Source organism: Podarcis liolepis (assembly GCF_965112155.1).
Source record: "Podarcis liolepis genome assembly, chromosome: 15".
NCBI classification, from domain to species: domain Eukaryota; kingdom Metazoa; phylum Chordata; class Lepidosauria; order Squamata; family Lacertidae; genus Podarcis; species Podarcis liolepis.
In genome coordinates, this window is record NC_139566.1 from 4003528 (window position 1) to 4030616 (window position 27089).

The 27089-nt window shown below is 48.2% G+C and overlaps 4 protein-coding genes across 7 annotated transcripts in view; 2 read left to right on the plus strand and 2 right to left on the minus strand.

Moving 5' to 3' along the window:
• PRUNE1 (prune exopolyphosphatase 1) overlaps positions 1-5412 on the plus strand; it is a 29830-nt gene extending 24418 nt beyond the window's left edge. For all 3 annotated transcript variants that reach the window (XM_083477182.1, XM_083477181.1, XM_083477180.1), the window contains one exon: positions 3994-5412. In XM_083477182.1, the coding sequence (XP_083333308.1) occupies positions 3994-4470 (477 nt within the window). In that variant the 3' untranslated portion in view covers positions 4471-5412. The remainder of the gene's footprint in view (positions 1-3993) is intronic.
• Positions 1-27089, minus strand: part of HORMAD1 (HORMA domain containing 1) — a 578262-nt gene that overhangs the window by 259097 nt on the left and 292076 nt on the right. The window lies entirely within an intron of this gene.
• CERS2 (ceramide synthase 2) overlaps positions 1-27089 on the minus strand; it is a 162364-nt gene that overhangs the window by 128586 nt on the left and 6689 nt on the right. The gene's annotated exons all lie outside the window — the stretch shown is intronic.
• The window catches only part of BNIPL (BCL2 interacting protein like), a 29379-nt gene continuing 11019 nt past the window's right edge, over positions 8730-27089 (plus strand). Inside the window, exons 1-7 of one of the 2 annotated variants that reach the window (XM_083477317.1) lie at positions 8730-8890; positions 16027-16143; positions 17190-17251; positions 19352-19555; positions 19888-20067; positions 21331-21433; positions 23188-23319. In XM_083477317.1, the coding sequence (XP_083333443.1) occupies positions 8847-8890; positions 16027-16143; positions 17190-17251; positions 19352-19555; positions 19888-20067; positions 21331-21433; positions 23188-23319 (842 nt within the window). In that variant the 5' untranslated portion in view covers positions 8730-8846. Of the gene's footprint in view, positions 8891-14756; positions 14902-16026; positions 16144-17189; positions 17252-19351; positions 19556-19887; positions 20068-21330; positions 21434-23187; positions 23320-27089 lie in introns of those variants that run through there. The other variant, XM_083477318.1, reaches the window with a different exon arrangement.

The window sequence follows — 27089 nt, forward strand, 5'->3', positions numbered from 1 at the left end:
TCTTATAGAGCAAAAAACACGGTATCTCCTGCCTGAAACCCAGGAGAGATGCTGTCGGTCAGAGCAGGCAGTACTGGGCTAGATGGCTGCTGCAATAAAAGGATCCTGGTCTAGGATGGGCCTTTGGGGCCTGATCCGGCGTGGATTCTCCTTGAACCTTAGACCTTCATCCAGCTAAACGTTGGTTCTCTGGGACCCGTGTAAATTCCGTTAAACCCCCCTCTTTTCCAAAGCAATTGCAACTTCGAAACGAACAACCCTGCAGGGCTGTTGTTGAGAATTTCCATGCTAGTTTATGCGGAAGCATTTGCAACCGCTGCTCTGCTGTGCGGGATACAGCATGGCACAGTGATGAGAGTTCTGAATTAGAACCCGGGACAGACCCGGGTTCGAATCCCCACTCAGCCGTGAAACTCCCTGGTTCCGACCTTGGCCGAGTTGCTGTCTTCTCTCTGCCTAACCTACCTCACAGGGTGGTTGTTGTTGGGATTAAAGGAGGAGGGGGAGAACCACGTGGACCACCTTGAGCTCTTTGGAGAGAGAAAATTTCCTCCACAGCAGGGCGGGGTTGGTCTGGATGACCCTCTGGGTCCCTTCCAACGCGACAATTCTCTGATCTCCGCTGTACACATGTGCTGCGCATCGTGTGCGTGGCGTCATGTAGCCACTTTCTGCCGCCGCCTGGCCCCCGGAGGGTCCACGAAGGACAGAAGCGGCCCTCAGCCCAGAAAATCCGCGCTAGCCCTGCGTCGAAGCGCCAAAAAAAGGCTTTTGACCGTTCTGTGCTGACCTTGCTGTCAGATGAGGGGGGCCTCCTCTTTGTGAAGGCATATTTTGGGACTGTTCCTAACCCCCACCCCACCCTCTCCTCTGCCTTTTATTGGCAAGGGCTAATCTGGCGTCGCGACGGCAGGCTCAGATCCTGCGGCCGCCGTTTCTGGATTTGCCTGACGTCGCGGACAGCCCACAAGTGAGTCACCGCCATCCGGGGGCTGCTGCCCTCGGCTGACTTCCGCATTTCCAAAAGGGGCTGTCAAAAAGACCTAAAATAAGAGGCTCTTATCAAGAGCCCTAGAAACTTCCACGCCGGCACTGCGAGAGAGCGAGCCCAGCTTAGGACGATTTCTCTCGCCTCTGCAACCCCTTCTACGCCCATCCTTCGCCTCTGTGATCGAGGTGAGTGGTTGGGGTCTCAGGATGCGACCGACAGGTGGGAGGAAAGCCCCTCCGTCCTGCAGACGGGGCCCACGAGGTGGACTTTGGTCTGGCCTTCCTCTTTTGTAGCCTTGCCCGGAGGCGCCGCTGCAGATGGCCTTCTCCACTCCAAACAGATGCACTGCATAATAATAATAATAATGATGATGATGATGATAATAATAATCTGGCTGAGTTTCCCCAGCCACTCTTGGCGGCTCCCAATCAAGTGCTAAAAACAGTACAGCGTTAAATATAAAAAACTTCCCTAAACAGGGCTGCCTTAAGATGTCTTCTGAATGTCAGGTAGTTGTTTATCTCTTTGACATCTGCTGGGAGGGCGTTCCACAGGGTGGGCACCACCACCGAGAAGGCCCTCTGTCTGGTTCCCTGTAGCCTCACTTCTCGCAATGAGGGAACCGCCAGAAGGCCCTCGGAGCTGGACCTCAGTGTCCGGGCAGAATGATGGGGGTAGAGACGCTCCCTCAGGTATACAGGACCGAGGCCGTTTAGGGCTTTAAAGGTCAGCACCAACACTTTGAATTGTGCTCGGAAATGTACTGGGAGCCAATGCAGATCTCTCAGGACCGGTGTTATGCGGTCTCGGCGGCTGCTCCCAGTCACCAGTCTAGCTGCTGCATTCTGGATTAATTGCAGTTTCCGGGTCACCTTCAAAGGTAGCCCCATGTAGAGCGCATTGCAGTAGTCCAAGTGGGAGATAACCAGAGCATGCACCACTCTGGCAAGACAGTCCGCGGGCAGGTAGGGTCTCATCCTGCGTACCAAATGGAGCTGGTAGACAGCTGTCTTGGACACAGAGTTAACCTGCGCCTCCATGGACCTCTGTGAGTCCAGAATGACTCCCAGGCTGCACACTTGGTCCTTCAGGGGCACTGCCGCCCCATTCAGGACCAGGGAGTCCCCCACACCCGCCCGCCCCGTGTCCCCCCAAAACAGTCCTTCTGTTTTGTCAGGATTCAACCTCAATCTGTTAGCCACCATCCATCCTCCAACCGCCTGCAGCTGAGCTAAGGCTCTTTCTTTGCTTGCTTCATTTTATTTCCTTAACCTTTTCTCACCCCTTTCTCCTGTCATCGTGAGACCCCAGGCTGCACACATTTATTTTCAGTATTGACTATCGGTTTATGAAAGTAAGGGCACAGCAATATCCAAACAGCGAAAGGCATACACAGCAGCCGTTTCGTAATCTGCATTTCTAACCGATTCGGTTTTTTAAACTCTATGGCCACGTAATTCTGCGAGGACTTAATTACTTTTGAACCGTTGTTTTTCAGCTTTCTGTATTTCATCTGTGTGGTTCTAATTTGAGTCTTGGTCTGGGGGGGGGGAATGCGAGGTTTGAATAAGTAAGGTAGGAACACAAGTAATTTCACATGCACAATTGCCGCTGTACGCACAGCGATGAAAAATAAATACATAGAAAGGGGGCTTACCAAAGTGTTGGAAACTCTCACGAGGCTGTTGGGAATCTGTTTGGGAGTTTCCCAAAGCCCAGAAAGCAAGGCAAAGGGCTGAAAAACAAAACCTTTTTGCATCAGGAAAACCCTTTGTGGAAAGAGGTTTTCAGCCCTCCGCCTTGCTTTTTTAAAAAAATTATTTAATCAATTTTTCGATACAAACATCACCCACAAAATATACATACAACAAAAACCAGAATAACAGTAAAAACACAATTTGACCATTCAGATTTGGATTCACTGATATACCTATGACTACACCTTTTTTAAGGGACGCGGGTGGCGCTGTGGGTTAGACCACAAAGCCTAGGACTTGCCGGTCAGAAGGTCGGCAGTTCGAATCCCCGCGATGGGGTGAGCTCTCGTTGCTCGGTCGCTGCTCCTGCCAACCTAGCAGTTCGAAAGGACGTCAAAGTGCAAGTAGATAAATAGGCACCGCTCCAGTGGGAAGGTAAACTGCGTTTCGTGTGCTGCAAGCCTCAGTTTCAGGATCTGTCCTTCCAGTGAGCACTCAGGGCTGATTTCCTTCACAATGGAGAGGTTTGATCTTCTTGCAGTCCGTGGGACTCTCAAGAGTCTCCTCCAGCACCAGAATTCAAAAGCAGCAATTCTTCGGCGATCAGCCTTCTTTATGGTCCAGCTCTCACTTCCATACATTACTACTGGGAAAACCAGAGCTTTAACTGTACGGACCTTTGTCGGCAAGGTGATGTCTCTGCTTTTTAAGATGCTGTCTAGGTTTGTCATTGCTTTTCTTTTCTTTTTTTAAATAATTTTTATTGAATGATTTTATGTTACAAAAAACAATACAGCCATTCTACCACTAAATATAATTAAGAAATAAAAATTACATACATCAATATTTAATTTGTTATTTACTGTCTTATTTCCTCCCAAACATTCCATACAAAACCACACATATGTGCAGACACCCACACTTCCAAGAAGCGGGAAACATAATTAATCCTTAATTGTTATCCGCCTACTTTTACTTCCTTTGTCACTCGAACGCTAGCACGGAGTCAAAACTATTACAGTGGTACCTGAGGTTACATACGCTTCAGGTTACAGACTCTGCTAATCCAGAAATAGTGCTTCAGGTTAAGAACTTTGCTTCAGGATAAGAACAGAAATCGTGCTCCGGTGGTGCGGCAGAAGCAGGAGGCCCCATTAGCTAAAGTGGTGCTTCAGGTTAAGAACAGTTTCAGGTTAAGAACAGACCTCCGGAACGAATTAAGTACTTAACCCAAGGTACCACTGTATTGCAGTGTTGAACGTATCTTCTATAACCATCTGGCTTGTTGCGTTTCTGTTTCCCCAGGTCTGCCGAGCTTTGGAAACCTCCAGCAGCCCTTCCCTGAGCCTGTCTCCCCTCGAAAGCCCATACGCCACCGTCCGAGCCTACCACCAGGGCAACACCACCGCCTCCCGCAAAAAAGTCCTCCCCGTCGTCCGAGATTTCCTGCGGGAGTGGGACCGGCCAGTCCCCGCCGCTATGCAGCCTGAGGCCACAGCCCCGTGCAGCAAGACGAGGCCGGAGCCCCGAGGTGCCGAACCCTGCGAGCGGGAGCGGGGGGCCGGCGGCCCCAGGAAGGACCCCGCGAAGCCACACCGCCTGGGGGACGACCTGGCCGCGGACGACGACGCCCCGCTGCCCCCCACGCCCATGAACAGCCTGGTGGACGAGTGCCCCCTCGACCGGGGTCTCCCCAAACTGTCGGCCGAGGCCGTCTTCGAAAAGTTCAGCCGCATCGCCGAGGCTCGCTCCTCCGCGGATGACGAACCGGGGAAGAAGTGATGCTGGACGGACTCCTTTTTGAACCCGGGGAAATTCTCTAGCAGGGGTGTGTGAATGTGTTTGTGTGCGCGAACGGACGCACGGACGGATGTGGGGGAATCTAACGCGCGGCACGTTTCTCCGCCACGCGGTCCCGCACGCGGAGGAACGAGAGGCAGCGGGGAAAGGGTTTTGGGCGGGGAGATGGTTGGACAAAGCGTTTCTGCGGCTCGGGGAGACAGACCTTGAGCGCGGGGTCTACACTAATGGAAAAGGCTAGAGACAAAGTTTCACAGAGCAGGTAATCATAATAATAATAATTCATTATTACGGTCGGAGACCAGCTTGCAAAACACATAATGGGACTGCACTCCCGAAAGCAAAGCAGACATTTAAAACAATATACAGCAATGGCAGGTATAATTTTCGAGATCGCGGGGAGATCTCTGTCAACGGCAGGTCTGGCTATTGGAAACGTTTCGCGTTTACTGTTTGCTCCCCGGTTCCATCTTCCGTTAAGAGCAAGAGGTTTTGATCTACGGAGCCCAAGGCTCGTTGAAACGGGGAAGAGAACGGTCCAGCGAGCTGTTGATCCGGAGATAGGCCGTTGTCTCAAGATGGATCGGAGAAAGGCAATGCTATCTTCGGGATATGCACACACACACCCTGTTTGTCTCACCGTCGCCTCCGGTCCAACAGGTCAGGCAGGCTTTTGTGGGAAACCTTCCAGACCTGTTGGACCAGGCCACAGGGGAAAGTACGACGAGACTTTTAGCCTCTGCACCGGGGCAGCCGCTGCAGACGAAACTGAACCGTCACTTTTTGCAAGATTTTGGGTCTGGGGAGGGCTTCACCGCGGGCCAAAGACTTCAGCCGCCTCTGTGTGTCTCTAGCATGCTGTTGTGGAGTGTGTTTGAAATGGATTTAATACACTTTCTAATGAATAAAAGCAAAAACAAAGAACCTGCACTCAAATATACATTCTATTTTAGAATATATCGGGTCTTTTATTTCTGTGCCAGCTCCTGGCAGATCAGATGTCTAGGAATACTGTTTTTTTAAAAAACACCTTTAAAAAAAAAAAAATTCTATATATATCCATCCTCAATATACCCATTAGTCAAAATAGAGAGACCGACCAGAGGGGCAGAAGACAGAAAAGGTGATGGAGGAGAGAGGGAGGGAGAAAAGGATGCCCCACCCACTTTGGCTCTGGCTCCACCCACCCTTGGCTTGGCCCCACCCACACCCACACACCATCCTCTGCTGATCAAACATTCCCCCTCCCTCACCATGATCAGTCCATCAGATACTGAGAACCAGGGTGGGTGAGCGTTGGATAGTGACCTGCGAGATCCGGGTTCGAAAATCTCCACTCAGCCACAAAGCTCTCGCCAGCGTGATTTTGGGCCAGCTGCCGTCTCTCAGCCTGACCTACCTCACAAGACTGCTGTGAGGATGAAGCAGGGAGGGGATGCAGGGGGAAAAATACAGGCCACTTCGAGTTCCTTGGAAGTAAAAGCTAGGTCCCCAAATGGAACGAAGAAAGAAAAAACACACATCCTTTTTTTCTCTTGGCTGTGAAATTCAGGGCTGAGGGCAGCTGCACCTGTTGAATTGCTAACCGCTTGTGCAGGCAGTGGTGAAGGTTCGAGGTTCCTCCCAGGGAATGCAGGAAAGCTAAAGTTTTTGTCGCAGGAGGAGATTTCCGCCCCGATCCGCGACAGAGCACAACATGCGCAGGATTGAGAACGGGGGGTGTAAATTGGATCTGAGTACGGGCACCACCTAAGGGACGCGGGTGGCATTGTGGGTTAAACCACAGAGCCTAGGACTTGCCGATCAGAAGGTCAGCGGTTCAAATCCCCGCGATGGGGTGAGCTCCCGTTGCTGGGTCCCTGCTCCTGCCAACCTAGCAGTTTGGAAGCACAAAGTGCAAGTAGATAAATAGGTACCACTCTGGCAGGAAGGTAAACAGCGTGTCCATGTGCTGCTCTGGTTCGCCAGAAGCGGCTTAGTCCTGCTGGCCACATGACCCGGAAGCTGTACGCTGGCTCCCTTGGCCAGTAAAGCGAGATGAGCACCGCAACCCCAGAGTCGGCCACGACTGGACCTAATGGTCAGGGGTCCCTTTACCTTTTTATGGACACTGCCTATCTGGGCTGCATTCCTTTCAATGGGGATATGCAGCTACAAGCACACCGAGACATGAACACATGTGGCATGTCAGTCATAAAAATACACATTTCACAAGGTTGCCGAAGAAGTGGGCCGTTTATTGACGGAAAAGGGCTTTTAAAACTTGACAGTGCTGCTACTCCACTAGCCAACACTAGAGGGCAGGGTTGGGTGCAAAACAGGAGAATATGGAGACCATGTCTGGCCTCCCAGGTAGACTCTCACTGCCTATGGAGGCTCCATTCCTAGCTTTCGTGGCAAGTAACATCAGAAGCCCCAACGAAAAGCCTGAATGTTGGCCAGAAAAGATGGTGCGGTGCTGGAAAGTCTACAGCTGTTTCACTTGCTGAAGAGCACGAGAACTGAAAAGATTTTCAGGTGGCAATTTTTATTTGCTGTTTGCTTCAACTTGGTTCCCAGGTTCTTAGGGGCCATGGGCCTGGTCCACATACAGAGCTTCTCTGATGTGCTTAATCATCAGCATAATAATAATTTTATTATTTGTATTCCAGCCACTCTGGGCCGCTTCCAGCAAAATATAAAAAACACCACAAAACAGCAAAACTTTAATTGGCAAAACTTATCGGAAGAATAAGAAATAAAGATAAACTTTTTAATAAAAGGATGGAAATGGTTTACCGAATATTTACAGATAAATTGCAAACGGATAAAAACATTTGCAGGATTATTGTAATAACCTGCAGTTTCATAAGAGTATATACTTAAAAGCAGATAATTAAATGAGCAAATTAAATGAATTTGGATAGGCAGAAGGTATTAAAAAACAAATTTAAGGAGCCGCAGAAAGAGGGGGAAGGAAGTCAAACACTGAAGTGTTAAATTGGTTGTAAAACTAACGAAATGTATAAACTTGAAAAGTATAAGTAAAAACATTTTTAAAAACCATTAAAAACTCCTGATACAGAGCTGCTTTCAGATGTCTTCTAAAAGTCATATAGATTATGTCCTTGCCATCTGACGGGTGGGTGTTCCACAGGTCGGGTGCCACCACTGAGAAGGCTCCCTTCTGCCTGGTTCCCTGAAACCTCACTTCTCACAGAATGATAGAATTGCAGAGTTGGAAGGGACTCTGACGGTCATCTAGTCCAACCCGCTGCCATTCAGGAATCTCAGCTAAAGCACCCAGCCAGGGAACTGCCAGAAGGCCCTCGGAGCTGGACCTCAGTGCCTGGCCCTCCATGATTCGATGAGAAGTGAAGTTACAGGGACTTATGGAGCCTCCAGCTCCAGAGGCAGTCTACTCAGATTCCTTTTGTTTACTGTGATAACAGGAAACTGATCTAGATAGGCCACTGCCCTTGACCACCAGCACTGCTCATATGTCCTTATTTCTCCCAATCCCTTTTTTGTTGTTTGGTCATTTAGTCGTGTCCGCCTCTTCGTGACCCCCTGGACCAGAGCACGCCAGGCACTTCTGTCTTCCACTGCCTCCCACAGTTGGGTCAAACTCATGTTGGTAGCTTCAAGAACACTGTCCCACCATCTCGTCCTCTGTCGTCCCCTTCTCCTTGTGCCCTCCATCTTTCCCAACATCAGGGTCTTTTCCAGGGAGTCTTCTCTTCTCATGAGGTGGCCAAAGTCTTGGAGCCTCAGTTCAGGATCTGTCCTTCCAGTGAGCACTCAGGGCTGATTTCCTTCAAAATGGAGAGGTTGGATCTTCTTGCAGTCCATGGGACTCTCCAGAGTCTCCTCCAGCACCAGAATTCAAAAGTGTCAATTCTTCAGCGATCAGCCTTCTTTATGGTCCAGCACTCACTTCCATACATCACAACTGGGAAAACCATAGCTTTAACTATACGGACCTCTGTCGGCAAGGTGATGTCTCTGCTTTTTAAGATGCTGTCTAGGTTTGTCATTGCTTTTCTCCCAAGAAGCAGGCGTCTTTTAATTTCGTGACTGCTGTCACCATCTGCAGTGATCATGGAGCCCAAGAAAGTAAAATCTCTCACTGCCTCCATTTCTTCCCCTTCCCCGTCCTTGTTTCTCCCCATCCCTAAATCCTACTTTAAAAACTTTTTTACCTCTTGCAACGGCTTTAGGACCCAGCCGCCCCATTTCTGAATCATGCTGAAAAACCAGTTTGGGATGAGCCCAGGCTGTACGCCGGCATCTTGGAACACCCCAGAGTGGCTGTTTTGTGTCTTTGACCTCCTCTTAGGAGCAGGCGAGGCCAGAATTAGTCCTTGCGGTGGGGCCGGATGGGCTCTTACGTTGGCGAAGAGGCGGCTCTGCCTTCCGAAAGGTGAGTCCGAAAGGTGATTCGCAAGGGGATCTCAGAGGCAGAGAGCCTGCTCTGAGTGCAGAAGTCTCCTGGTCTAATTTCTGGCATCTCCAGGTAGGGCCAGGGGAAAAAAACTCCTTTCCAAAATCCTGGGGGGGGGGGTTGCTGCTGACCCGTGCGGGCGATACTGACCTCAATCCTTCGCTGCCCATATTGAAACAGTCATTTCCTCAAAACCTCAACGGCTGAAAGCTTGGCATTGTTTTTAAGGGAAGGGGGTGTCACCTGCCTTGCACGCAGAAGGTTCCAGGTAGATTTGGGAATGTCCCCGGGAGAGATGCTGCCAGTCCGTGTAGTAAACAACAGTGAGCTAAGTGGCTCTGACCAGGTAAAAACTGAATTCCTATGTTTCTGTGCCCTTTCCTGTTCAGTTTCCAAATCTCAGGGGTTCTTGGAGACATTCCCAAGGGAGGTTCAAAATAAGCCTGTATTATTCTATTTATTTATTATTATTATTATTTACTGGATTTATATATATACCGTCCTTTGTCGCAAGATCTCAGGGCAGTTTATAACCGCGACAGAGAAAAGAAGACTTGGAAAAATAATAATACACTGCTCTGCGGGTTACAGGAAGGAGTCCTCAGTCCCTGTTCCGTGCTCCACACCTTACGGGGTTAATCACTATGCCAAATCCTGGCTCTGCAGAATTTGGGATGCCGTGAATATAAAATGTTCCACACCCGACATTCGGGACCCGTCCAAAGTGTCTTAGGGGCCAACGCCCACGTCGTGGTGTCGACAGAGAGTCAGTCTGGGAGACTAGAGTTCGAATCCTCGCTCGGCCATGAAGGACGTGGGGTGTCCTTGGGTCACCTTGCGGCTTCTCAGCCTAACCGACCTCTTGGGGTTGCTTTGTGAGGATGAAACGGGGAGAGAACCAAGATCAAAGGTTTCACTATTAACATACAAAGCCCTTAACAAATTGGGACCGGTTTACCTACAAAATTGCCTTAGCCCATAAACGCCCCCTGGGCCAATTCGATCGGTGGAACTGGCGCTGCTACAGAATTCTTGTTCTGCATTTGCAAGATTTGATTGTTTAGCGTGTCAACTTTGGAACTCCCTGCCTACTGATATCAAGCGTCTTCACTGTAGTCTTTTGGGGGCCTGCTAAAAACCAGGGCTGGGCGATAATCTGGAGGCACACATTTTTCCATAGGAGGCACACATCACGATTTGCAATATATTGCCAGGTCAAAAATTATGAAACCGATGTCACGATGTGGACTTCAAACTGATTTTGGATGATATGTTGATATATCGCCCAGCCCTACTGAAAACATTGCTGTTTAGACAAGCCTACCCAGATGTTTGGAAAGTTGATGCGAGTTCTGTTTTTGGCCTATTTCCGTTTCAACTTTCTGAGCTTTTAATTATTGTTGTGTAGAAATTAGATTATTACAGTGGTACCTCTGGATGCGAACGGGATCCGTTCCGGACTCAACATCAGGAAGGACTTTCTGGGAGGAAGAGCTGTTAGATGGTGGAATGGGCTCCTTTGGAAGGCCGTGGGCTCTCCTTCCTTGGAGATTTTAAAGCAGAGGTTGGATAGCCGTCTGTCATGGATGCTGTAGTTGAGATGCCTGCATTGCAGGGGGTTGGACTGGATGACCCCCTGGGGTCCCTTAAAGGTAAAGGTAAAGGGACCCCTGACCGTTAGGTCCAGTCGTGGCCGACTCTGGGGTTGCGGAGTTCATCTCGCTTTACTGGCCGAGGGAGCCAACATACAGCTTCCGGGTCATGTGGCCAGCATGACTAAGCCACTTCTGGCAAACCAGAGCAGCGCACGGAAACGGTGTTTACCTTCCCGCCGGAGCGGTACCTATTTATCTACTTGTACTTTGACGTGCTTTCGAACTGCTATGTTGGCAGGAGCAGGGACCAAGCAACGAGAGCTCACCCCGTCGCGGGGATTCGAACCGCTGACCTTCTGATCGGCATGTCCTAGGCTCTGTGGTTTAACCCACAGCACCACCCACATCCCTCTGCGGTCGATTACGACTCTACAATTATGATTCTATGTACAGTGGTACTTCTGGTTAAGAACTTACTAATTCATTCTGGAGGTCCGTTCTTAACCTGAAACTGTTCTTAACCTGAGGTGCCACTTTAGCTAATGGGGCCTACTGCTGCCGCTGCATGACCGCCGCATGAATTCTGTTCTCATCCTGAAGCAAAGTTCTTAACCTGAAGTACTATTTCTGGGTTAGCGGAGTCTGTAACCTGAAGCGTATGTAACCTGAAGCGTATGTAACCTGAGGTACCACTGTATGTGAATGGTATCTATTTGTGAGCAGGGCGTGTATGTCTATCTACTCTTGACTCTGGCCTCGTCTGCCATAAAGGAGTGCGGAAATAAATAACACACCACACATGCTCAGGGACGTTCTCGCCCTTGACGATTTCATGTTTTCTGTAGAGAGGTCTGGCGAGGAACTCTTCGATTCCATTGTTCTACGACAGACACAACACTCCCTCTGCAAAATAAACCACATTTTGTCTCTCTGGCTGCTGCTGTTCCTGGGACACAACATCAGCCAAAGAAATCTCTGCCTTTTCAATGTGCAAATGTGTTAGGACCTGTTCGACTCGTCCTCAGAGAAGGAGGAGGAGAAGGAGGGGAGCGTGATTCATGTCTGGGAGGCTCAGCGAGACACGGATCACCGATCTGGAATGAGGTGTTTTGCAGCCACCACAGAGTCAGGCTCACTTTCGTTCAGTGCACTCCCCTGGTGAACCAGGAAGAAACTAGCCTGGTGAGGAACGGTTGAAGGAGTCAGGAGTGGGAAAGAGGAGTCTGAGAGAGGAGGTGCGATTGCCATTTTCAGATATCTTTTTTTTAAATCAATAATAAAAATAATAAAAATAAAAATTTATTTATATCCTGCCCTCCCCAGCCGAAGCCGGGCTTAGAGTGGCTAACAGTAAACATAACACAACACTCTAAAATCAATTCATTCTAAAATCAATTCAGAATCAAACTGATGGCAACTATTGGGCTAGAGTGCTATGAGGATTACAGAAGGAGGGGGTCAGGCTGTGCCTTGGCCAAAGGCCTGGTGGTACAGCTCCGTCTTGCAGGCCCTGCGGAAAGATGTCAAGTCCCGCAGGGCCCTAGTCTCTTGGGACAGAGCGTTCCACCAAGTCGGGGCCACTACTGAAAAAGCCCTGGCTCTGGTTGAGGCCAGCCTAACCTCCCTGTGGCCCGGGACCTCCAAGATGTTTTTGTTTGAAGACCGTAAGGTCCTCCGTGGGACATAACCAGGAGAGGCGGTCCCATAGGTACGAGGGTCCTAAGCCCAAAGGGCTTTAAAGGTTAAAACCAGCACCTTAAACCTGACCCTGTACTCCACCGGGAGCCAGTGCAGTTGGTAAAGCACTGGGTGAATAAGGAGTCTCGCCGCGGCATTCTGCACCCACTGGAGTTTCTGGGTCAGTCTCAAGGGCAGCCCCACGTAGAGTGAGTTACAGTAATCCAGTCTGGAGGTGACGGTTGCGTGGATCACAGTGGCTAGGTCAGGGCGAGAGAGGTAAGGAGCCAAATGCTTAGCTTGGCGGAGATGAAAAAATGCCGCCTTTGTTATAGCTGCAATCTGCGCCTCCATGGAAAGGGAGGTGTCGAAGATTACACCCAAACTCTTAACAGACGGTGCTGACACTAACTGCGCCCCCGCAAGAGATAAATTTTTATTGTTTTCTTTACACAGTCGTTTTACAATACATTAAACCACATATGCACTTTTAGTTCTTTGCGACTGCCCTCCTTCAGCAGGTATCCCTTATTCTCTCCCGTCGCATATTTTGATTTTTAACCTCATATCTATCTTATACATTGTAGGAGTTACTTCAGTCCTGCCAGTGTTTTTTAAATTCTTACAATTATCCTTTAAATACTCAATAAATTTACTCCAACTTTCCTGGAATCTCTGATCGTCCTGATCCCGAATCCTGCCGGTCAGTTTGGCTAACTCCACATTCTTCATCATTTTCGCCTGCCCCTCTGCAATGGTAGGAACTTCTTGTAATTTCCAGTTTTTGAGCCAGCATATTCCTTGCCGCCATTTTCAGATATCTTAAGAGCTGTCACATGGTCGATGGAGCAACCTGGTTTTCTCCCGAGGGTAGGACTCGAATCCATGGCTTCAAGTTACAAGGAAGGAGATACTGACTGAAGAATTTTCTGACACTAAGAGGAACAGTGGAACAGACTCCCATGAGAGGAGTCTTTTTTGGAGGTCCTGGCAAATAGAAGGGGAAGAAATGGAGGCAGTGAGAGATTTTACTTTCTTGGGCTCCATGATCACTGCAGATGGTGACAGCAGCCACGAAATTAAAAGACGCCTGCTTCTTGGGAGAAAAGAAGTGACAAACCTAGACAGCATCTTAAAAAGCAGAGACATCACCTTGCCAACAAAGGTCCGTATAGTTAAAGCTATGGTTTTCCCAGTAGTGATGTATGGAAGTGAGAGCTGGACCATCAAGAAGGCTGATCACCGAAGAATGGATGCTTTTGAATTCTGGTGCTGGAGGAGACTCTTGAGAGTCCCATGGACTGCAAGAAGATCAAACCTCTCCATTCTGAAGGAAATCAGCCCTGAGTGCTCACTGGAAGGACAGATCCTGAAGCTGAGGCTCCAAGACTTTGGCCACCTCAGGAGAAGAGAAGACTCCCTGGAAAAGACCCTGATGTTGGGAAAGATGGAGGGCACAAGGAGAAGGAGACGACGGAGGACGAGATGGCTGGACAGTGTTCTTGAAGCTGCCAGCATGAATTGGACCAAACTGCAGGAGGCAGTGGAAGACAGGAGTGCCTGGTGTGCTCTGGTCCAGGGGGTCACAAAGAGGCGGACACAACTAAATGACTAAACAACAACAACAACAAAGAAGAGGATGGATGGCCACCTGTCATGTATGATCTGGTTTTAGATTCCTGTATCGCGACCGGGTTGGACTAGATGACCCCAGGGTCCCTTCTAACTTGACAATTCCATGTACAAATGTCTTTGCGGCCGAGTAAGGCTCCCATCTAGCCCACCAGCAGAGAGCCAGTCACCTCTAGGAAAGTTAAAAGGAGCGCCTTTCCCCTATCCCGAACATGTGGTAGACTGCTCCTGAACCTGGAATCTCCATTTAAGATATCTCATGACTAGCAGCAGGTCAGTGAATTTCTCTCATCCCCTTGTGGAACTGTATAAGTCACAAGTTGCAACCCGCATCTTGTGGCCTGGAGTTCCACAAGTTCCCCTCGTTGTCTGAAGGATTTCTTCTGTCCCTGGGCAGTTTCGTTGAGAGACAACGAAACAACAAAATAAATTTTGAAACCTGTCTATCAAATGCTAGGATAGCATGAGAGCATGAGACTCTTAACCTCAAGGCCACGAGTTCGGGCCGAAGATTCCTGCATTGCAGGGGGCTGGATTTAGATGAACCTTGTGGCCCCTTCCAGCTTCACGATTCTACGATTCTAAAACCAAGAGGTCAGCGGCAAAGCCTTGCTAGTGGAATGGAGCTTCCATTCTCAGGAGCAGTCTACCTTTCTGAATCGCCTGGCGCTGGGAACAGGCGATTCAATCGAAGGCCGGGCGTTTGACTGGCCAGCGTGGGAAACAGGATTCCTGATTGGCTAGGCCTCTTGGCCCCAATCCAGCAGGGCTGCCTGTCCTTCCAGGTTCACCTTGCGCTCGATAACTCAAACGCCCGTGCCAGGATCCGCCTCCCATTGCAGAGCTGGTTTTTTGCATAGTTTGTGCAGAGAGCGTTGATCCATCGGCCCGGTTGCTACGGGAGCAAGCAGCCTCTCCTCCTCCTGGGTGTGGCGCCCGGCTGCAAAACCAGCCCTGCGGTGAATATTTAGCATGAGAAACCTTTGGGGATTACCTGGAGCAAACTTTCTCTCTTCCCAGTTCTTAACTTCCTGAGCTACTCAGTTGGGCAACTGGTAGTTCCTGGAGGCCAAATTCATTTGGAAGGTAATTCCCTGACGGCTTGGGCTTCGTTCTAATGCATCGCCAACTATTATTGACGTTAATTATCACTGTTGTCGTTTTAAGTAACATTTCTGGTGTTGCACGGTGGCTGTGTTTGCAGAGAAGGAGGAGGCAGGTCTCTGCCCTGAGGAGCTTACAGTGAGCGGTACGATCCAGGAAGGGGAGGGAAACCGAGGCAAGGGATTGTTGACGGGGGGAGAAGCTGCAACTGCTTTTGCACCCGAGAGCAGGTCTTCTTGGCGCTGGAGCCCGAAATTCGACGACAGAGGGAGGAAAGAGTCATTTTGGACTCACAGCTGTCCATGGAGGCACAGGTCAATTCTGTGTCCAGGGCGGCTGTCTACCAGCTCCATCTGGTACACAGGATGAGACCCTCTCTGCCCGCAGACTGTCTTGCCAGAGTGGCGCATGCTCTAGTTATCTCTCGCTTGGACTACTGCAATGCGCTCTACGTGGGGCTACCTTTGAAGGTGACCCGGAAACTACAAGTAATCCAGAATGCGGCAGCTAGACTAGTGACTGGGAGTGGCCGCCAAGACCACATAACACCGGTCTTGAAAGACCTACATTGGCTCCCAGTACTTTTCCAAGCACAATTCAAAGTGTTGTTGATGACCTTTAAAGCCCTAAACGGCCTTGGTCCAGTATACATGAAGGAGCATCTCCACCCCCATCGTCCAGCCCGGACACTGAGGTCGAGCTCTGAGGGCCTTCTGGCAGTTCCCTCACTGCAAGAAGCCAAGTTACAGGGAACCAGACAGAGGGCCTTCTCGGTAGTGGCGCCTGCCCTGTGGAACGCCCTCCCACCAGATGTCAAAGAGAACAACAACTACCAGACTTTTAGAAGGCATCTGAAGGCAGCCCTGTTTAGGGAAGCTTTTAATGTTTAACAGACCACTGTATTTTAATGCTTTGTTGGAAGCTGCCCAGAGTGGCTGGGGAAACCAAGCTCAGATGTCCTTGGACAGAGGGGTTCTAGGTGCGAAAGGTCAGAGCCATCCCCACTCAATTTTGACCAAGCTTCTTTGGAACTCAGCACCAAGATGAACTTCTGCGGAGACGTCTGCAGGACTAGGCCGTCGACCAATCTCTCTCTCTCTGTTGCAGGTTTAAGAAGGAAGCCGCAGAACCTCTTTCTCCTGAACGGGGAGACACCACCGATGAGGCCGTGAACATCAAGGACATGGAGCTGAAGGAGGAATGGCAGGACGATGAATTCCCTCGGTAAGCCGCGTGCTGGGGAAACGCGGGTGATGGTGGGTGTCCCAGGGAAGAGATGGAGGAACGGAGCCTCCATGGCCAAGAGCAGTCTATCTTAGAACGTTGGGCATTGGCTGGCTGGAGGCCGAGTGATGGGGGTGGGCCTTTCAGCTTAGCTCACCAGCTGTCCGGTTGGCCGCAGTAGGAAAAAGGGGTGCTGGAGCAAAAGGGGCGTCCGTCTCAACCTGGCAGGCACCTCCTTGAGGTATCCATGGGACTCCTCTCTGGTAGGCAACACACCACACCTACGCCCAGGCAGTTCTTGGGTTCTTAGGTGCTGTAGCTCAGGCCTGGCACACCCCACCTCCTTTGCTGGGGTGTCTCCTTGACCTCTGGTCACACCTCTTTTCTGCCTAGTACGTTTCCGAGCACAAGTCAAAGTGTTGGTGCTGACCTTGAAAGCCCTAAACGGCCTCGGTCCAGTATACCTGAAGGAGCGTCTCCACCCCCATCATTCTGCCTGGACATTGAGGTCCAGCGCCAAGGGCCTTCTGGCGGTTCCCTCCCTGCGAGAAGCCAAGTTACAGGGAACCAGGCAGAGGGCCTTCTCGGGAGTGGCATCCGCCCTGTGGAACACGCTCCCATCAGATGTCAAGGAAATAAACAATTATTTGACTTTTAGAAGACATCTGAAGGCAGCCCTGTTCAGGGAAGCTTTTCATGTTTAATAGGTTATTGTATTTTAGTGTTCTGTTGGAAGCCGCCCAGAGTGGCTGGGGAAACCCAGCCAGATGGACAGGGTATAAATAATAAATAATAATAATAATAAATTATTATTATTATTATTATTATTATTATTATTATTATTATTATTTAGTTGGAAGGTGGGGGGAGGGTGTGGATAGAAACTAGCTGGCTGTACCACTCTTCCCTCTGGCCCTGTGGCCCTCAGAAGGTTCTTGGGATGGAAAATGTTCCCTGCTCCTGCTATAGCTGCTAGGCAACGCTGCCTCTGCCTCTCCCACCTTCCTCTCGTTCCTCAGAGGCCCCTTCTCTTTTCTGCCTTGCAGGCCTCTTCCAGAGGAGATCTCTGAGGAGGATCTGGAAGAATCCAGTTCGGAAATGAGCCCAGGTAAGAGACCCAACAGGTGGCTACTTGGGTTTCCTGGAGTAGCAAGAGGGGGTTGCTTTCTCCCCTTCTGGATTCCCTCTCTTCCTTCTGGCATGTGGAGACCCCTCCCCTCATTGTCAGTGCCTCACTTTGACCTGTCCATGGGCCTAAATCACAGAATCATAAGATTTGAAGGGACTATTCTGGACAACAGCCATACGAGAAATAAGTAAAATAACCAAACAAGTACAGCGGTACCTCGGGATGCGAACAGGATCTGTTCCGGAGCCCCGTTCACATCCTGTATGGAATGTAAGACGCGATGGCGCATCTGCGCATGCGCGGGTTGCGTTTCGCCGCTTCCATGCATGCGCGTGACATCATTTTGAGCATCTGTGCATGCGCAAGCGGTGAAATCCAGAAGTAACATGCTCCGTTACTTCTGGGTTGCTGTGGAGCGCAATCTGAAAGCGCTCAACCTGAAGCACATTCAACTTGTGGTATGACTGTATTAGAAACCACCCCAGAATTGGCCCTACTAAACATCTTCCAAGACAACAATGCCCATTTACACCACAAAGAACTCATAACCCACCTACTTTCAGCAGCCAGAAGCATCATAGCCAGACACCGGAGAGACCTGTCAGGAGTAAGCATGGACCAATGGTACCAAATAGTCTGGGAAACAGCCCTACTAGAAAAATTAACCGATAAACTGAAACCGACACGGGGACAAACAGAAGACGACACCTTCACCCCGTTATGGCTCCCCTTTATCACATACACAGTCACTGCAGACAATATCGAGATTGGTGGACCAATGGAGACTTCCTGTGTCCCCAGTTTAAAACCATGAGGACTAGCATCTTGTATTGTTTTTAGGGGAAAGGCTGGAGAGCTGCTGCCAGCCCGTGTAGGAGGCCCTGAATTTTCACAAGGGCTTTTTGAAAACCAAACCCGATGAGGAAGAGCTGGACTTGGAAAGCTGTGGATTGCAGGGGGTTAATCTGGACGGCCTCTGGTAAAGTTCTCTGCAGCAATACCATTCCATGATTCTTTTAAACGGAAAGAAGTTGAAATTGAGAGCTGCACCCCTAGCTACAGTGGCAATTCTTATTCTTATTCTTATTAAATTTTTATTGAATTTTACAAGAAAAGGAGGATAAAATCGTGATATGGAATTATGAAAACATTGGCAGGACTACGATGTGGAAAATGCTTCGGAATTCAGACCGTGGGAAGTCAACAAAAAAAATTAAGATTACAATTTGGAAGACAATTGGACTTTTTTATTTTATTTTTTTATTTTTATTTGATTTGATTTGATATGTTAATTGGATGTTCTTATTGGAAAATTAATAAACGCTTTTTTAAAAAAAGAATTTTACAAGAAAAGAAAAGAAAAAACAAAGAAAATATGTCTATCATCATCAATCTTTATTACGGTCCAGAGACCCAACAAATCGTTACAAAGCAATACACAATTCAGACAGCCTACCTCCAGGTTAAACAAGCATTTTGTTCAGAATATAGGGATCATTTGTTCTTGCAACCACCGATAAAAACTTGGCCACTGCTAATGTTCTAGCATTTGTCTGGTCTTCCAATAGGAACCTGACATAGTGAGCCTCTGATTTTCCTGGGAAAGGTACCAGCAAGGGTAATATCAGTTCAGCCCTGGCTTGCTCATATTTTGCACAATGCAACAAAATATGTTTTATGGAATCGATGTCTTGAGCACGCGAGCAAAGTCTGTCCTGGTAGGGAACTCCTCTCAACCTGCCATCCAACACTGCAGAAAGAAAGACGTTTAGTCTGGCTTTGATGAAAAACCTTCGATAATTTGGTACTGTCAGGTTTTTAATGTAAGATGTTAACTTAAAGACATGCCCATATTGTAGTCCTCCTGCCAGCGGACTACAGGCTGCGTGTGATCGAGATCGCAAGCCACTGTGTGCATTATCCACAATATGTATATAAATGTGTTTACAGTCTTATCTGCAGCGGCAATTCAATGATTCAGTATCGAATCATTGAATCAATGTCTTTCTGCGTGCCGAGCAAGCGTCCGGCCTCTGACCTCTGATTCCCCCCCCCTTCTTCTCCTCCGCCCCACACCAGTCGCCCCCAACACCCTAGAGCTGTGCGGTCGGCGGCTCATGAAGAAAAGACTCCCAGCCCCGGATCTCAGCTCGGTGAAATCTGGAGAGGGGCTGGAAGCCACGCCGGAAGGCAGTTTGGACATCAACGTGGATGAGCTGGAGACCCCGTCCGACAGCGAGCTCCAGGAGGGCTCTGAGAACGGGCACGAGTTCGAATGGGAAGGTGAGGGGCCTGGGTTCGAGGTTCTCCCAAGGCGGACGACACCCCGGGGAGGTGGGCCCTGCGTGGGAACGGGTGGTCTGCCAGAAAGGAAAGAGATTTGTTTGTGGGATCCACTGTGCCCCGAGGAACCTAGGAGGGTGGTGGTAAGAGAAAATAGGCTCATAGAATCCTTGAACAGTAAGTTGGATGGGACCCCAGCGGTCATGTAGCCCAACCTGCTTCGAAGTTTGGGAAACGGTGTCCCAAGAAGCTGGCTAGCTTCTGCTTTTCCAGATCCTTTGCCTGACATTGACCCAAATTCGGTCCTCTCACCCCACCCTGGCTGCGCACAGATGATCTCCCCAGAGCCCGGAGGGTGGAGGGCAACTTGCCCGAGAAGTTTTGCACCGGCCGCGTGGTGGACATCAAGGGCCAAGATGGGCGCAAGTGGCGGATTTTCCTGACGGACGAGCGGGAGCAGAAAGTGGACCTGGGTGCCGTCGAGCCCTACAAGAAAGTCATCTCTCACGGAGGTAAGGAATAATGTCAGCTGCTGAGGTGAAGAGGGCTGGAGTTGTGGGGCTTGTGTCCTCCTTGCGGGCTTCCCTTGGGGGCATGGGGTGGGCCACTGTGGGAGCAGGAAGCTGGAGTAGAGGAGCCACTGGCCTGATCCAGCTACAGGGCTCTTCATAAGTTCTTGTGGAGCCTCCAGGTTCAGAGGCAGTCTATCTAGATATGTTTGTCCCAAGTGGCATTTGGCCCAAATTGGCCCCTTTGGCTCTTGGTTCTACCCTATCTGGGGCTTTTCAGCTCGGGAAGAAAGGCAACCTGGGTTTGGAGTGTGTGTGTGTGTGTGTGTGTGTGAGCCGGCCAGCAATAAATCACACGGATTAAGTAATAATAATTTAATAATAATAATTTATTATTTATACTGGTTTTGACCTTTAAAGCCCTATGCGGCCTAGGACCCTCGTACCTACAGGACTGCCTCTCCTGGTCTGCCCCACGGAGGACCTTAAGGTCCACAAACGACAACATTTTGGAGGTCCCAAGTCGCAAGGTGGTTAGACTGGTCTCAACTGGGGCCAGGGCCTTTTCAGTACTGGCCCCGACTTGGTGGAATGCTCTGTCCCAAGAGACTTGACATCTTTCCACAGGACCTGCAAGACGGAGCTGTTCCGCCTGGCCTTTGGTTTGGACTCAGTCTGACCCTTATGTTTCCCTCCCCTTAGGGTTTTGATCCATGGGCTACTTTTAAAATGAGGCTGTATTTTAAATTGTATTTTTTTTATAAATAAATTCCTCCCCTTTTATGTTTTTATTATAATTTTACTGGTGTTAGCCGCCCTGAGCCCGTCTCTGCCCAGGGAGGGCAGGGTATAAATAATTATTTTAAATTATTATTATTATTCCTCCCTCCGCTCCCCTGCATCCAGGCAGAGGGCCTTCTCGGTGGTGGCACCCGCCCTGTGGAACGCCCTCCCACCAGATGTCAAAGAGATAAACAACTACCTGACATTTAGAAAACATCTGAAGGCAGGGAAGTTTTTAATGTGTGACATTTTGATGTATTTTTAATCTTTGTTGGAAGCCGCCCAGAGTGGCTGGGGAAACCCAGCCAGATGGGCGGGGTACAAATAAATAATAATAATAATTAATAATAATTAATAATAATTATTTATTTATTTATTATCCAACCTGTCCATCACCGTGTGGCAGGCACAAATCAAAGTGTGACCGGTGACCCCTTCCTCCCAAAGGATTCCCAACTGACCTCTCCCCTTATTCCTTCCTAGGCTACTTTGGAGAAGGCCTGAACGCCATCATCATGTTTGCCTCGTGCTATTTACCTGACAGCTCCATCCCAGATTATCCGTACGTCATGGAGAATCTCTTCAGGTGAGAGCCGCCTGGTCCCTCAAAACCGGGCGGGAAAGAGGGATTCTGCCGGGGTGGCCGGGGCCGTCGATTGCTGGGGATGCTACAATTCTCAGTTAAATGCATTTTTTTTTTACATTTTTATTTATACTTTCCAGATTTATACATTTAATTAATTTTACTATCATTTCAACATTTCAGTGCTCAACTTCCTTTCCCCCTCTTTCTGCCGTTCCTTAAATTTATTTTTTAATCTCTTCTACATATCCAAATTCATTCAGTTTGCTCGTTTGTTTATATACTCTTATGAAACTGCAGGTTATTACAATAATCCTGTCAGTGTTTTGATCTGTTTGCAATTTATCTGTAAACATTCAGTAAACCATTTCCATTCTTTTATATATATATAAGGTTTGTTATCTTGATTTCTTATTCTTCTGGTAAGTTCCGCCATTTCTGCATATTCCATAGGTTTTTGCATCCATTCTTCCTTTGCTGGGACTTCTGCTTCTTTCCACTTTTGGGCAAGTAACATTCTTGCTGCTATAGTAGCACACATGAATAAATTTCTATGCAATTTGGGTAGTTCTGTCCTTATAATTCCAAAAGAAAAGCTTCTGGGTTGGGTTTTTTATTTTATTTTACAAGCGTTATTTGAAACATCCTTTTCAATTCATTATAATATACTGTATATCATTTCCCGGTAACCTTCCTACAAGACCACCACATTTGATAAAAGGAACCTTCTTTGTCTTTACATTTCCAACACTTTTTTGATTTAGACATTTCCCCCAATTTTCTCGGTATTAGGTACCATTGATATATCATTTTCATATACAGTAATTTTCTCTTAAACCATAAAAAGCAAAGGTAAAGGACTCCTGACAGTTACCGTATTTTTCGCTCCATAAGACACACCTGAGTATAACACACCTAGTTTTTAGAGGAGGAAAGGGGGAAAGCCCAGTTTTGGGCAGATCAGCTCAAAATTGTGCAGCTTCTTTTGCAAAGGATCCCTTTTTTTGAGGATCATTTCAAAGTTGTTGAGCTTACATTGCAAAGGGAAAAAAATCTGTTTTTATGGGGTTCAAATCACAGTTCTGCAATCACAAACGACTCTGGGGTTGCGGCGCTCATCTCGCTTTACTGGCTGAGGGCGCTGTAAATTTTATATCCATATTCCACAATCGCTCCCATGCATCTCCCATATTATGACCGATTATCCATTATCCAATGTATCTATTGCATTTTTGTGTTGTTTTTTTTAAAAAAAATATTTATTGAATTTTAAAGGGTTACAAAAAGAAAGAATTAAAAAACAGCATATTTAAGAAATACAAAACATCACATCACGATAATAAAAAGAAAAAAAAGGAACAAAAAGAAAGAAAAAGAAAGAAAAAAAGAAAAAATACAATGAATCTTCCCATAACTTATCCTTCATTTGCTTATTTCCTTTACCTCCTCACACCTCCCTTTTTTGTATTCTAGTTCAATTAGCTATTTCAGCAAATCCTTTCCATCTTTTCCAGTTTTTGTCCTCTATTCTATCTTAATATAATGTAACTTTACTTTCCCTCCTTCACCATTTAGCAATCTATTTTTCCTTAATCCTTTATAGCATTTCTGCTGAAACCGTATTATTTCATTCCAACATCCTTCTAACAATCCTTAATTTTACAATGTTTCTGTAAATAAACTTTAAATTTCTTCCAATGGCATCTATTGCGTTTTTGAAACCAGCTCTGACGTCCCTGTCCTGCCTCAAATCCCAGGTACATCATCGGGACTCTGGAGCTGATGGTCGCCGAAAATTACATCCTGGTGTGTCTGAGTGGAGCGACTCCCCGCAGCCAGGTGCCCTCCTTTTCCTGGATCAAGCAGTGTTACCAAACCATCGACAGGCGGTGAGCAGCATTGGCTCTGAGCCTGTGTCCCCCCCCCCTTTTTTCTTTTTATTAAAGATTTTCTTGGTTTACAAAAGTGTTTGCAATCTCTCTCTCTCGTATTCCCCCCCCCCATCTAACATTTTTACAAATCAGTTTCATTTGTTGAGACATTTGTTGAGACATTGAAGAAAAGGGGGAAAGAGGTGGAGGGGGGGATAGATGGGGGGGGACACATAGCTATCAACCTTTCCTTTTTTGTGGGAAATTCCCTTATTCCAGTGCAATTTCCCGCTGCTATCCCGGATTGTTAGATATCCCATAGACCAGGGGTCTGCAACCCGCGGCTCCGGAGCCGCATGTGGCTCTTTTACACCTTTGCCGCGGCTCCGGGGCGGATACTAGCGAGGGGAGGAGGCACATTGTGCGCCCCGACACTCCCCACTGTGGCGGGCGCTGTACTGGCTGTGACGTCGCATGGGGGCGGTGCGTGCGTTAGTCACGCACCGTCCCAACGTCACCTTCCCGCCCACTGTCAGATCGGACATTAAGGTAAGAAACAATATATGCAGTGTTATATTTGTTTTAAATGTCATAATGATTTTGCGGCTCCCAGTTGTTTTTTCTTCGGAAACGGGTCCAAGTGGCTCTTTTTGTCTTAAAGGTTGCAGACCCCTGCCATAGACTGTCCCCGGGACAGGTGAAACTGCTGATCCCTTATTTCAAATCTGAAAGTTGACAGCTAAGGGATGGAGTTGGGTGGCGATGTTTCTATTATGCTTAATGTATGTAGGGTTTGGTGTCAGCGTTGCTTGTGCTGTTCACTTGTGTTCCTTTGGTGGTGAGAGAGGTTGGGGTTGGCCAAGGTGTGGTTGTTCATTTGTGGTTGGCTGTGGTGGTCTTTGTTTTCATGCGTGAGTGGGGTTGGCGGATGTTTTGGATCAGGTTAGCCATATCGATTTGTATGTTGTTGGTGGATTCTTGTCATTGTCTTGTTGGGCTGTGTATGTGATAAAGGGGAGCCATACCGGGGTGAAGGGATCGTCTTCTATTTGTCCCCGTGTCAGTTTCAGTTTATTGATTAATTTTCCTAATAGGGCTGTTTCCCATACTATTTGGTCCACGCTTACTCCTGACAGAGCCTGTGTGTTTTTAAAAGGTTCTGTGTCCCAGACAACTCCCAATATTATTAAGAGAATGAAAAATCAGCCTGGCTGGATTGATCAACAAGTCCTCTTGCCCCAGACAGAGCAGGCTTGAGCTCTGTAGCTCCAAGGATCAGGATTAGAAATAATTATAATAATAATAGGGACATGGGTGGCGCTGTGGTCTAAACCATTGAGCCTAGGGCTTGCCAATCGGAAGGTCAGCGGTTCGAATCTCCGTGACGGGGTGAGCTCCTGTTGCTGTCCCAGCTCCTGCCAACCTAGCAGTTCGAAAGCACACCAGTACAAGTAGACAAATAGGTACCGCTCCGGCAGGAAGGTAAACAGCGTTTCCATGCGCTCTGGCACTTGTCACGGTCCTCCATGCGCCCGTAGTAGTTTAGTCCTGCTGGCCACATGACCCGGAAAGCTGTCTGTGGACAAATGCCAATCCCATAGCTGCCTTTGACTGGACATAACAGTCCAGGGGTCTTTTACTTTTACCTATTAATAATAATATAGGCGGCTTCCAACCGAATATTAAAAACAATAGAACGTCAGACATAAAAAACTTCCCTAAAGAGGGCTGCCTTCAGATGTATTATAAAAGTCTGGTAGTTGTTGTTCTCTTTGACATCTGAAGGGAGGGCGTTCCACAGGGTGGGTGCCACCACCGAGAAGGCCCTCTGCCTGGTTCCCTGTAACCTCACTTCTCGCAGGGAGGGAACTGCCAGAAGGCCCTTGGAGCTGGATCTCAGCGTCCAGGCAGAACGATGGGGGTGGAGACACTCCTTCAGGTATACTGGGCCGAGGCTGTTTAGGGCTTTCAAGGTCAGCACCAACACTTTGAATTGTGCTTGGAAACGTACTGGGAGCCTATTATTATTATTATTATTATTATTATTATTATTATTATTAATACAACACCCTTCCTCTCCAAGGAGCTCAGGGCAGCAAACAGATACAAAGTCTAAAAGCAAAGCAAAAACACTGCTCAAGGTGCCATATGAATCCCGTCCCACTTTGGGAATGTTCCACTTTGGAACTCCCCGCCTATTGAGGCCAGGCAGGGGCCTTTACTGTACTCTTTTTGGCGCTTGCTAAAAACATTTTTGTTTAGGCAAAGCCTGTCCGGACATGTAGAATGTGGGTGGTGTTTCGACCTGTTTTAGTTCATTGCCGATCTTCTGAACGTTGTTTTTATTTAATTTATTTAATTCTTTTCTATTTGTAGGTGTTTTACTTTTCATAAGCAAACGGTGTATAAATTTTATGAGGGGAAATGAATACATTTTAAAACTACATTCTAGAAAGAAAAAGATTGCAACTAAAGCAGTTCTGGCTGACATTGCAGGGGGATATATATATATATATATGCTTTCGTAGATTTTCACGGGTACAGGAATGCAGGTTTTGGTGTCTTCGGGTGTCTTCCCGTGTAAGAGTTGGGGTGTCTAGGCGACGTTTCGACGAGGTCTCACTCGTCATCTTCAGGCTGGTGCTTTCGGCTTCTTGTTACTGGAACAGAGCAGGATCTCAGTGTTTGAGTTCCTATAAATACTGTTGAGGGGGTGTGGTGTATAGCCTCCAACGTTCTGGGCAGAGAGGAAGTTCCCAGGTTAGTGTGCCTTTTCTTCTTTTGTTCCTTAATTACTTGAGGGATATCTTGAGTGATTTCTTGAGTGATATTCTGAGTACCACTTAGGTGGGTCATTAAGTGTGGATTAGTTGCTAAAGCTTTCGTGTCTTGACCTCTTGAGCTTGTGAAGAGTTTTTCTGAGAAGATGGCTGTACTGCACTTAGTTGTGCTCTGGCTTGGCTTCGTGTATAGGGGCGAGCTGTGGTTTTGTGCCCTGTGCCAGCCGGATCTGTGTAGGGATTGCAGGGGGGTGCAGCATCCGGAGGTGCCACTATGGTTTGGCTACTGGATGGTGTCTGTAATTTATCTGTGGAGAGGGTCTGGGTTTGGGTCTGGTGTGGTTGATTGGTGATGGCGTTCTGTGTGCCTCTGGTTCTGGTGTCGGTTTTTGTGGGGAGGGCTAATTTCCAGATGTCTGGCAGGCGGGACGTGTCGTCACGCTTGTTCATGTTGTGAGGGTGTTTCTCTATCTCGATGGCTTCCGTGATTATTCTCTTGTGGTGATGTTCCATGTTAAAGAGCAATTTGGAATCTGCAAAATTAATTTCGTGTCCTGTTTCTTTCATGTGTTGGAAAAGAGAGGAAGTTTTTTCTTCTTTTTTGACGGCATTCTTGTGTTCTGCGATACGTGCATTTATTCGTCTGTTTGTTTGTCCAATGTACGTGGCTGGGCAGACTGGAACATCACCACAAGAGAATAATCATGGAAGCCATCGAGATAGAGAAACACCCTCACAACATGAACAAGCGTGACGACACGTCCCGCCTGCCAGACATCTGGAAATTAGCCCTCCCCACAAAAACCGACACCAGAACCAGAGGCACACAGAACGCCATCACCAATCAACCACACCAGACCCAAACCCAGACCCTCTCCACAGATAAATTACAGACACCATCCAGTAGCCAAACCATAGTGGCACCTCCGGATGCTGCACCCCCCTGCAATCCCTACACAGATCCGGCTGGCACAGGGCACAAAACCACAGCTCGCCCCTATACACGAA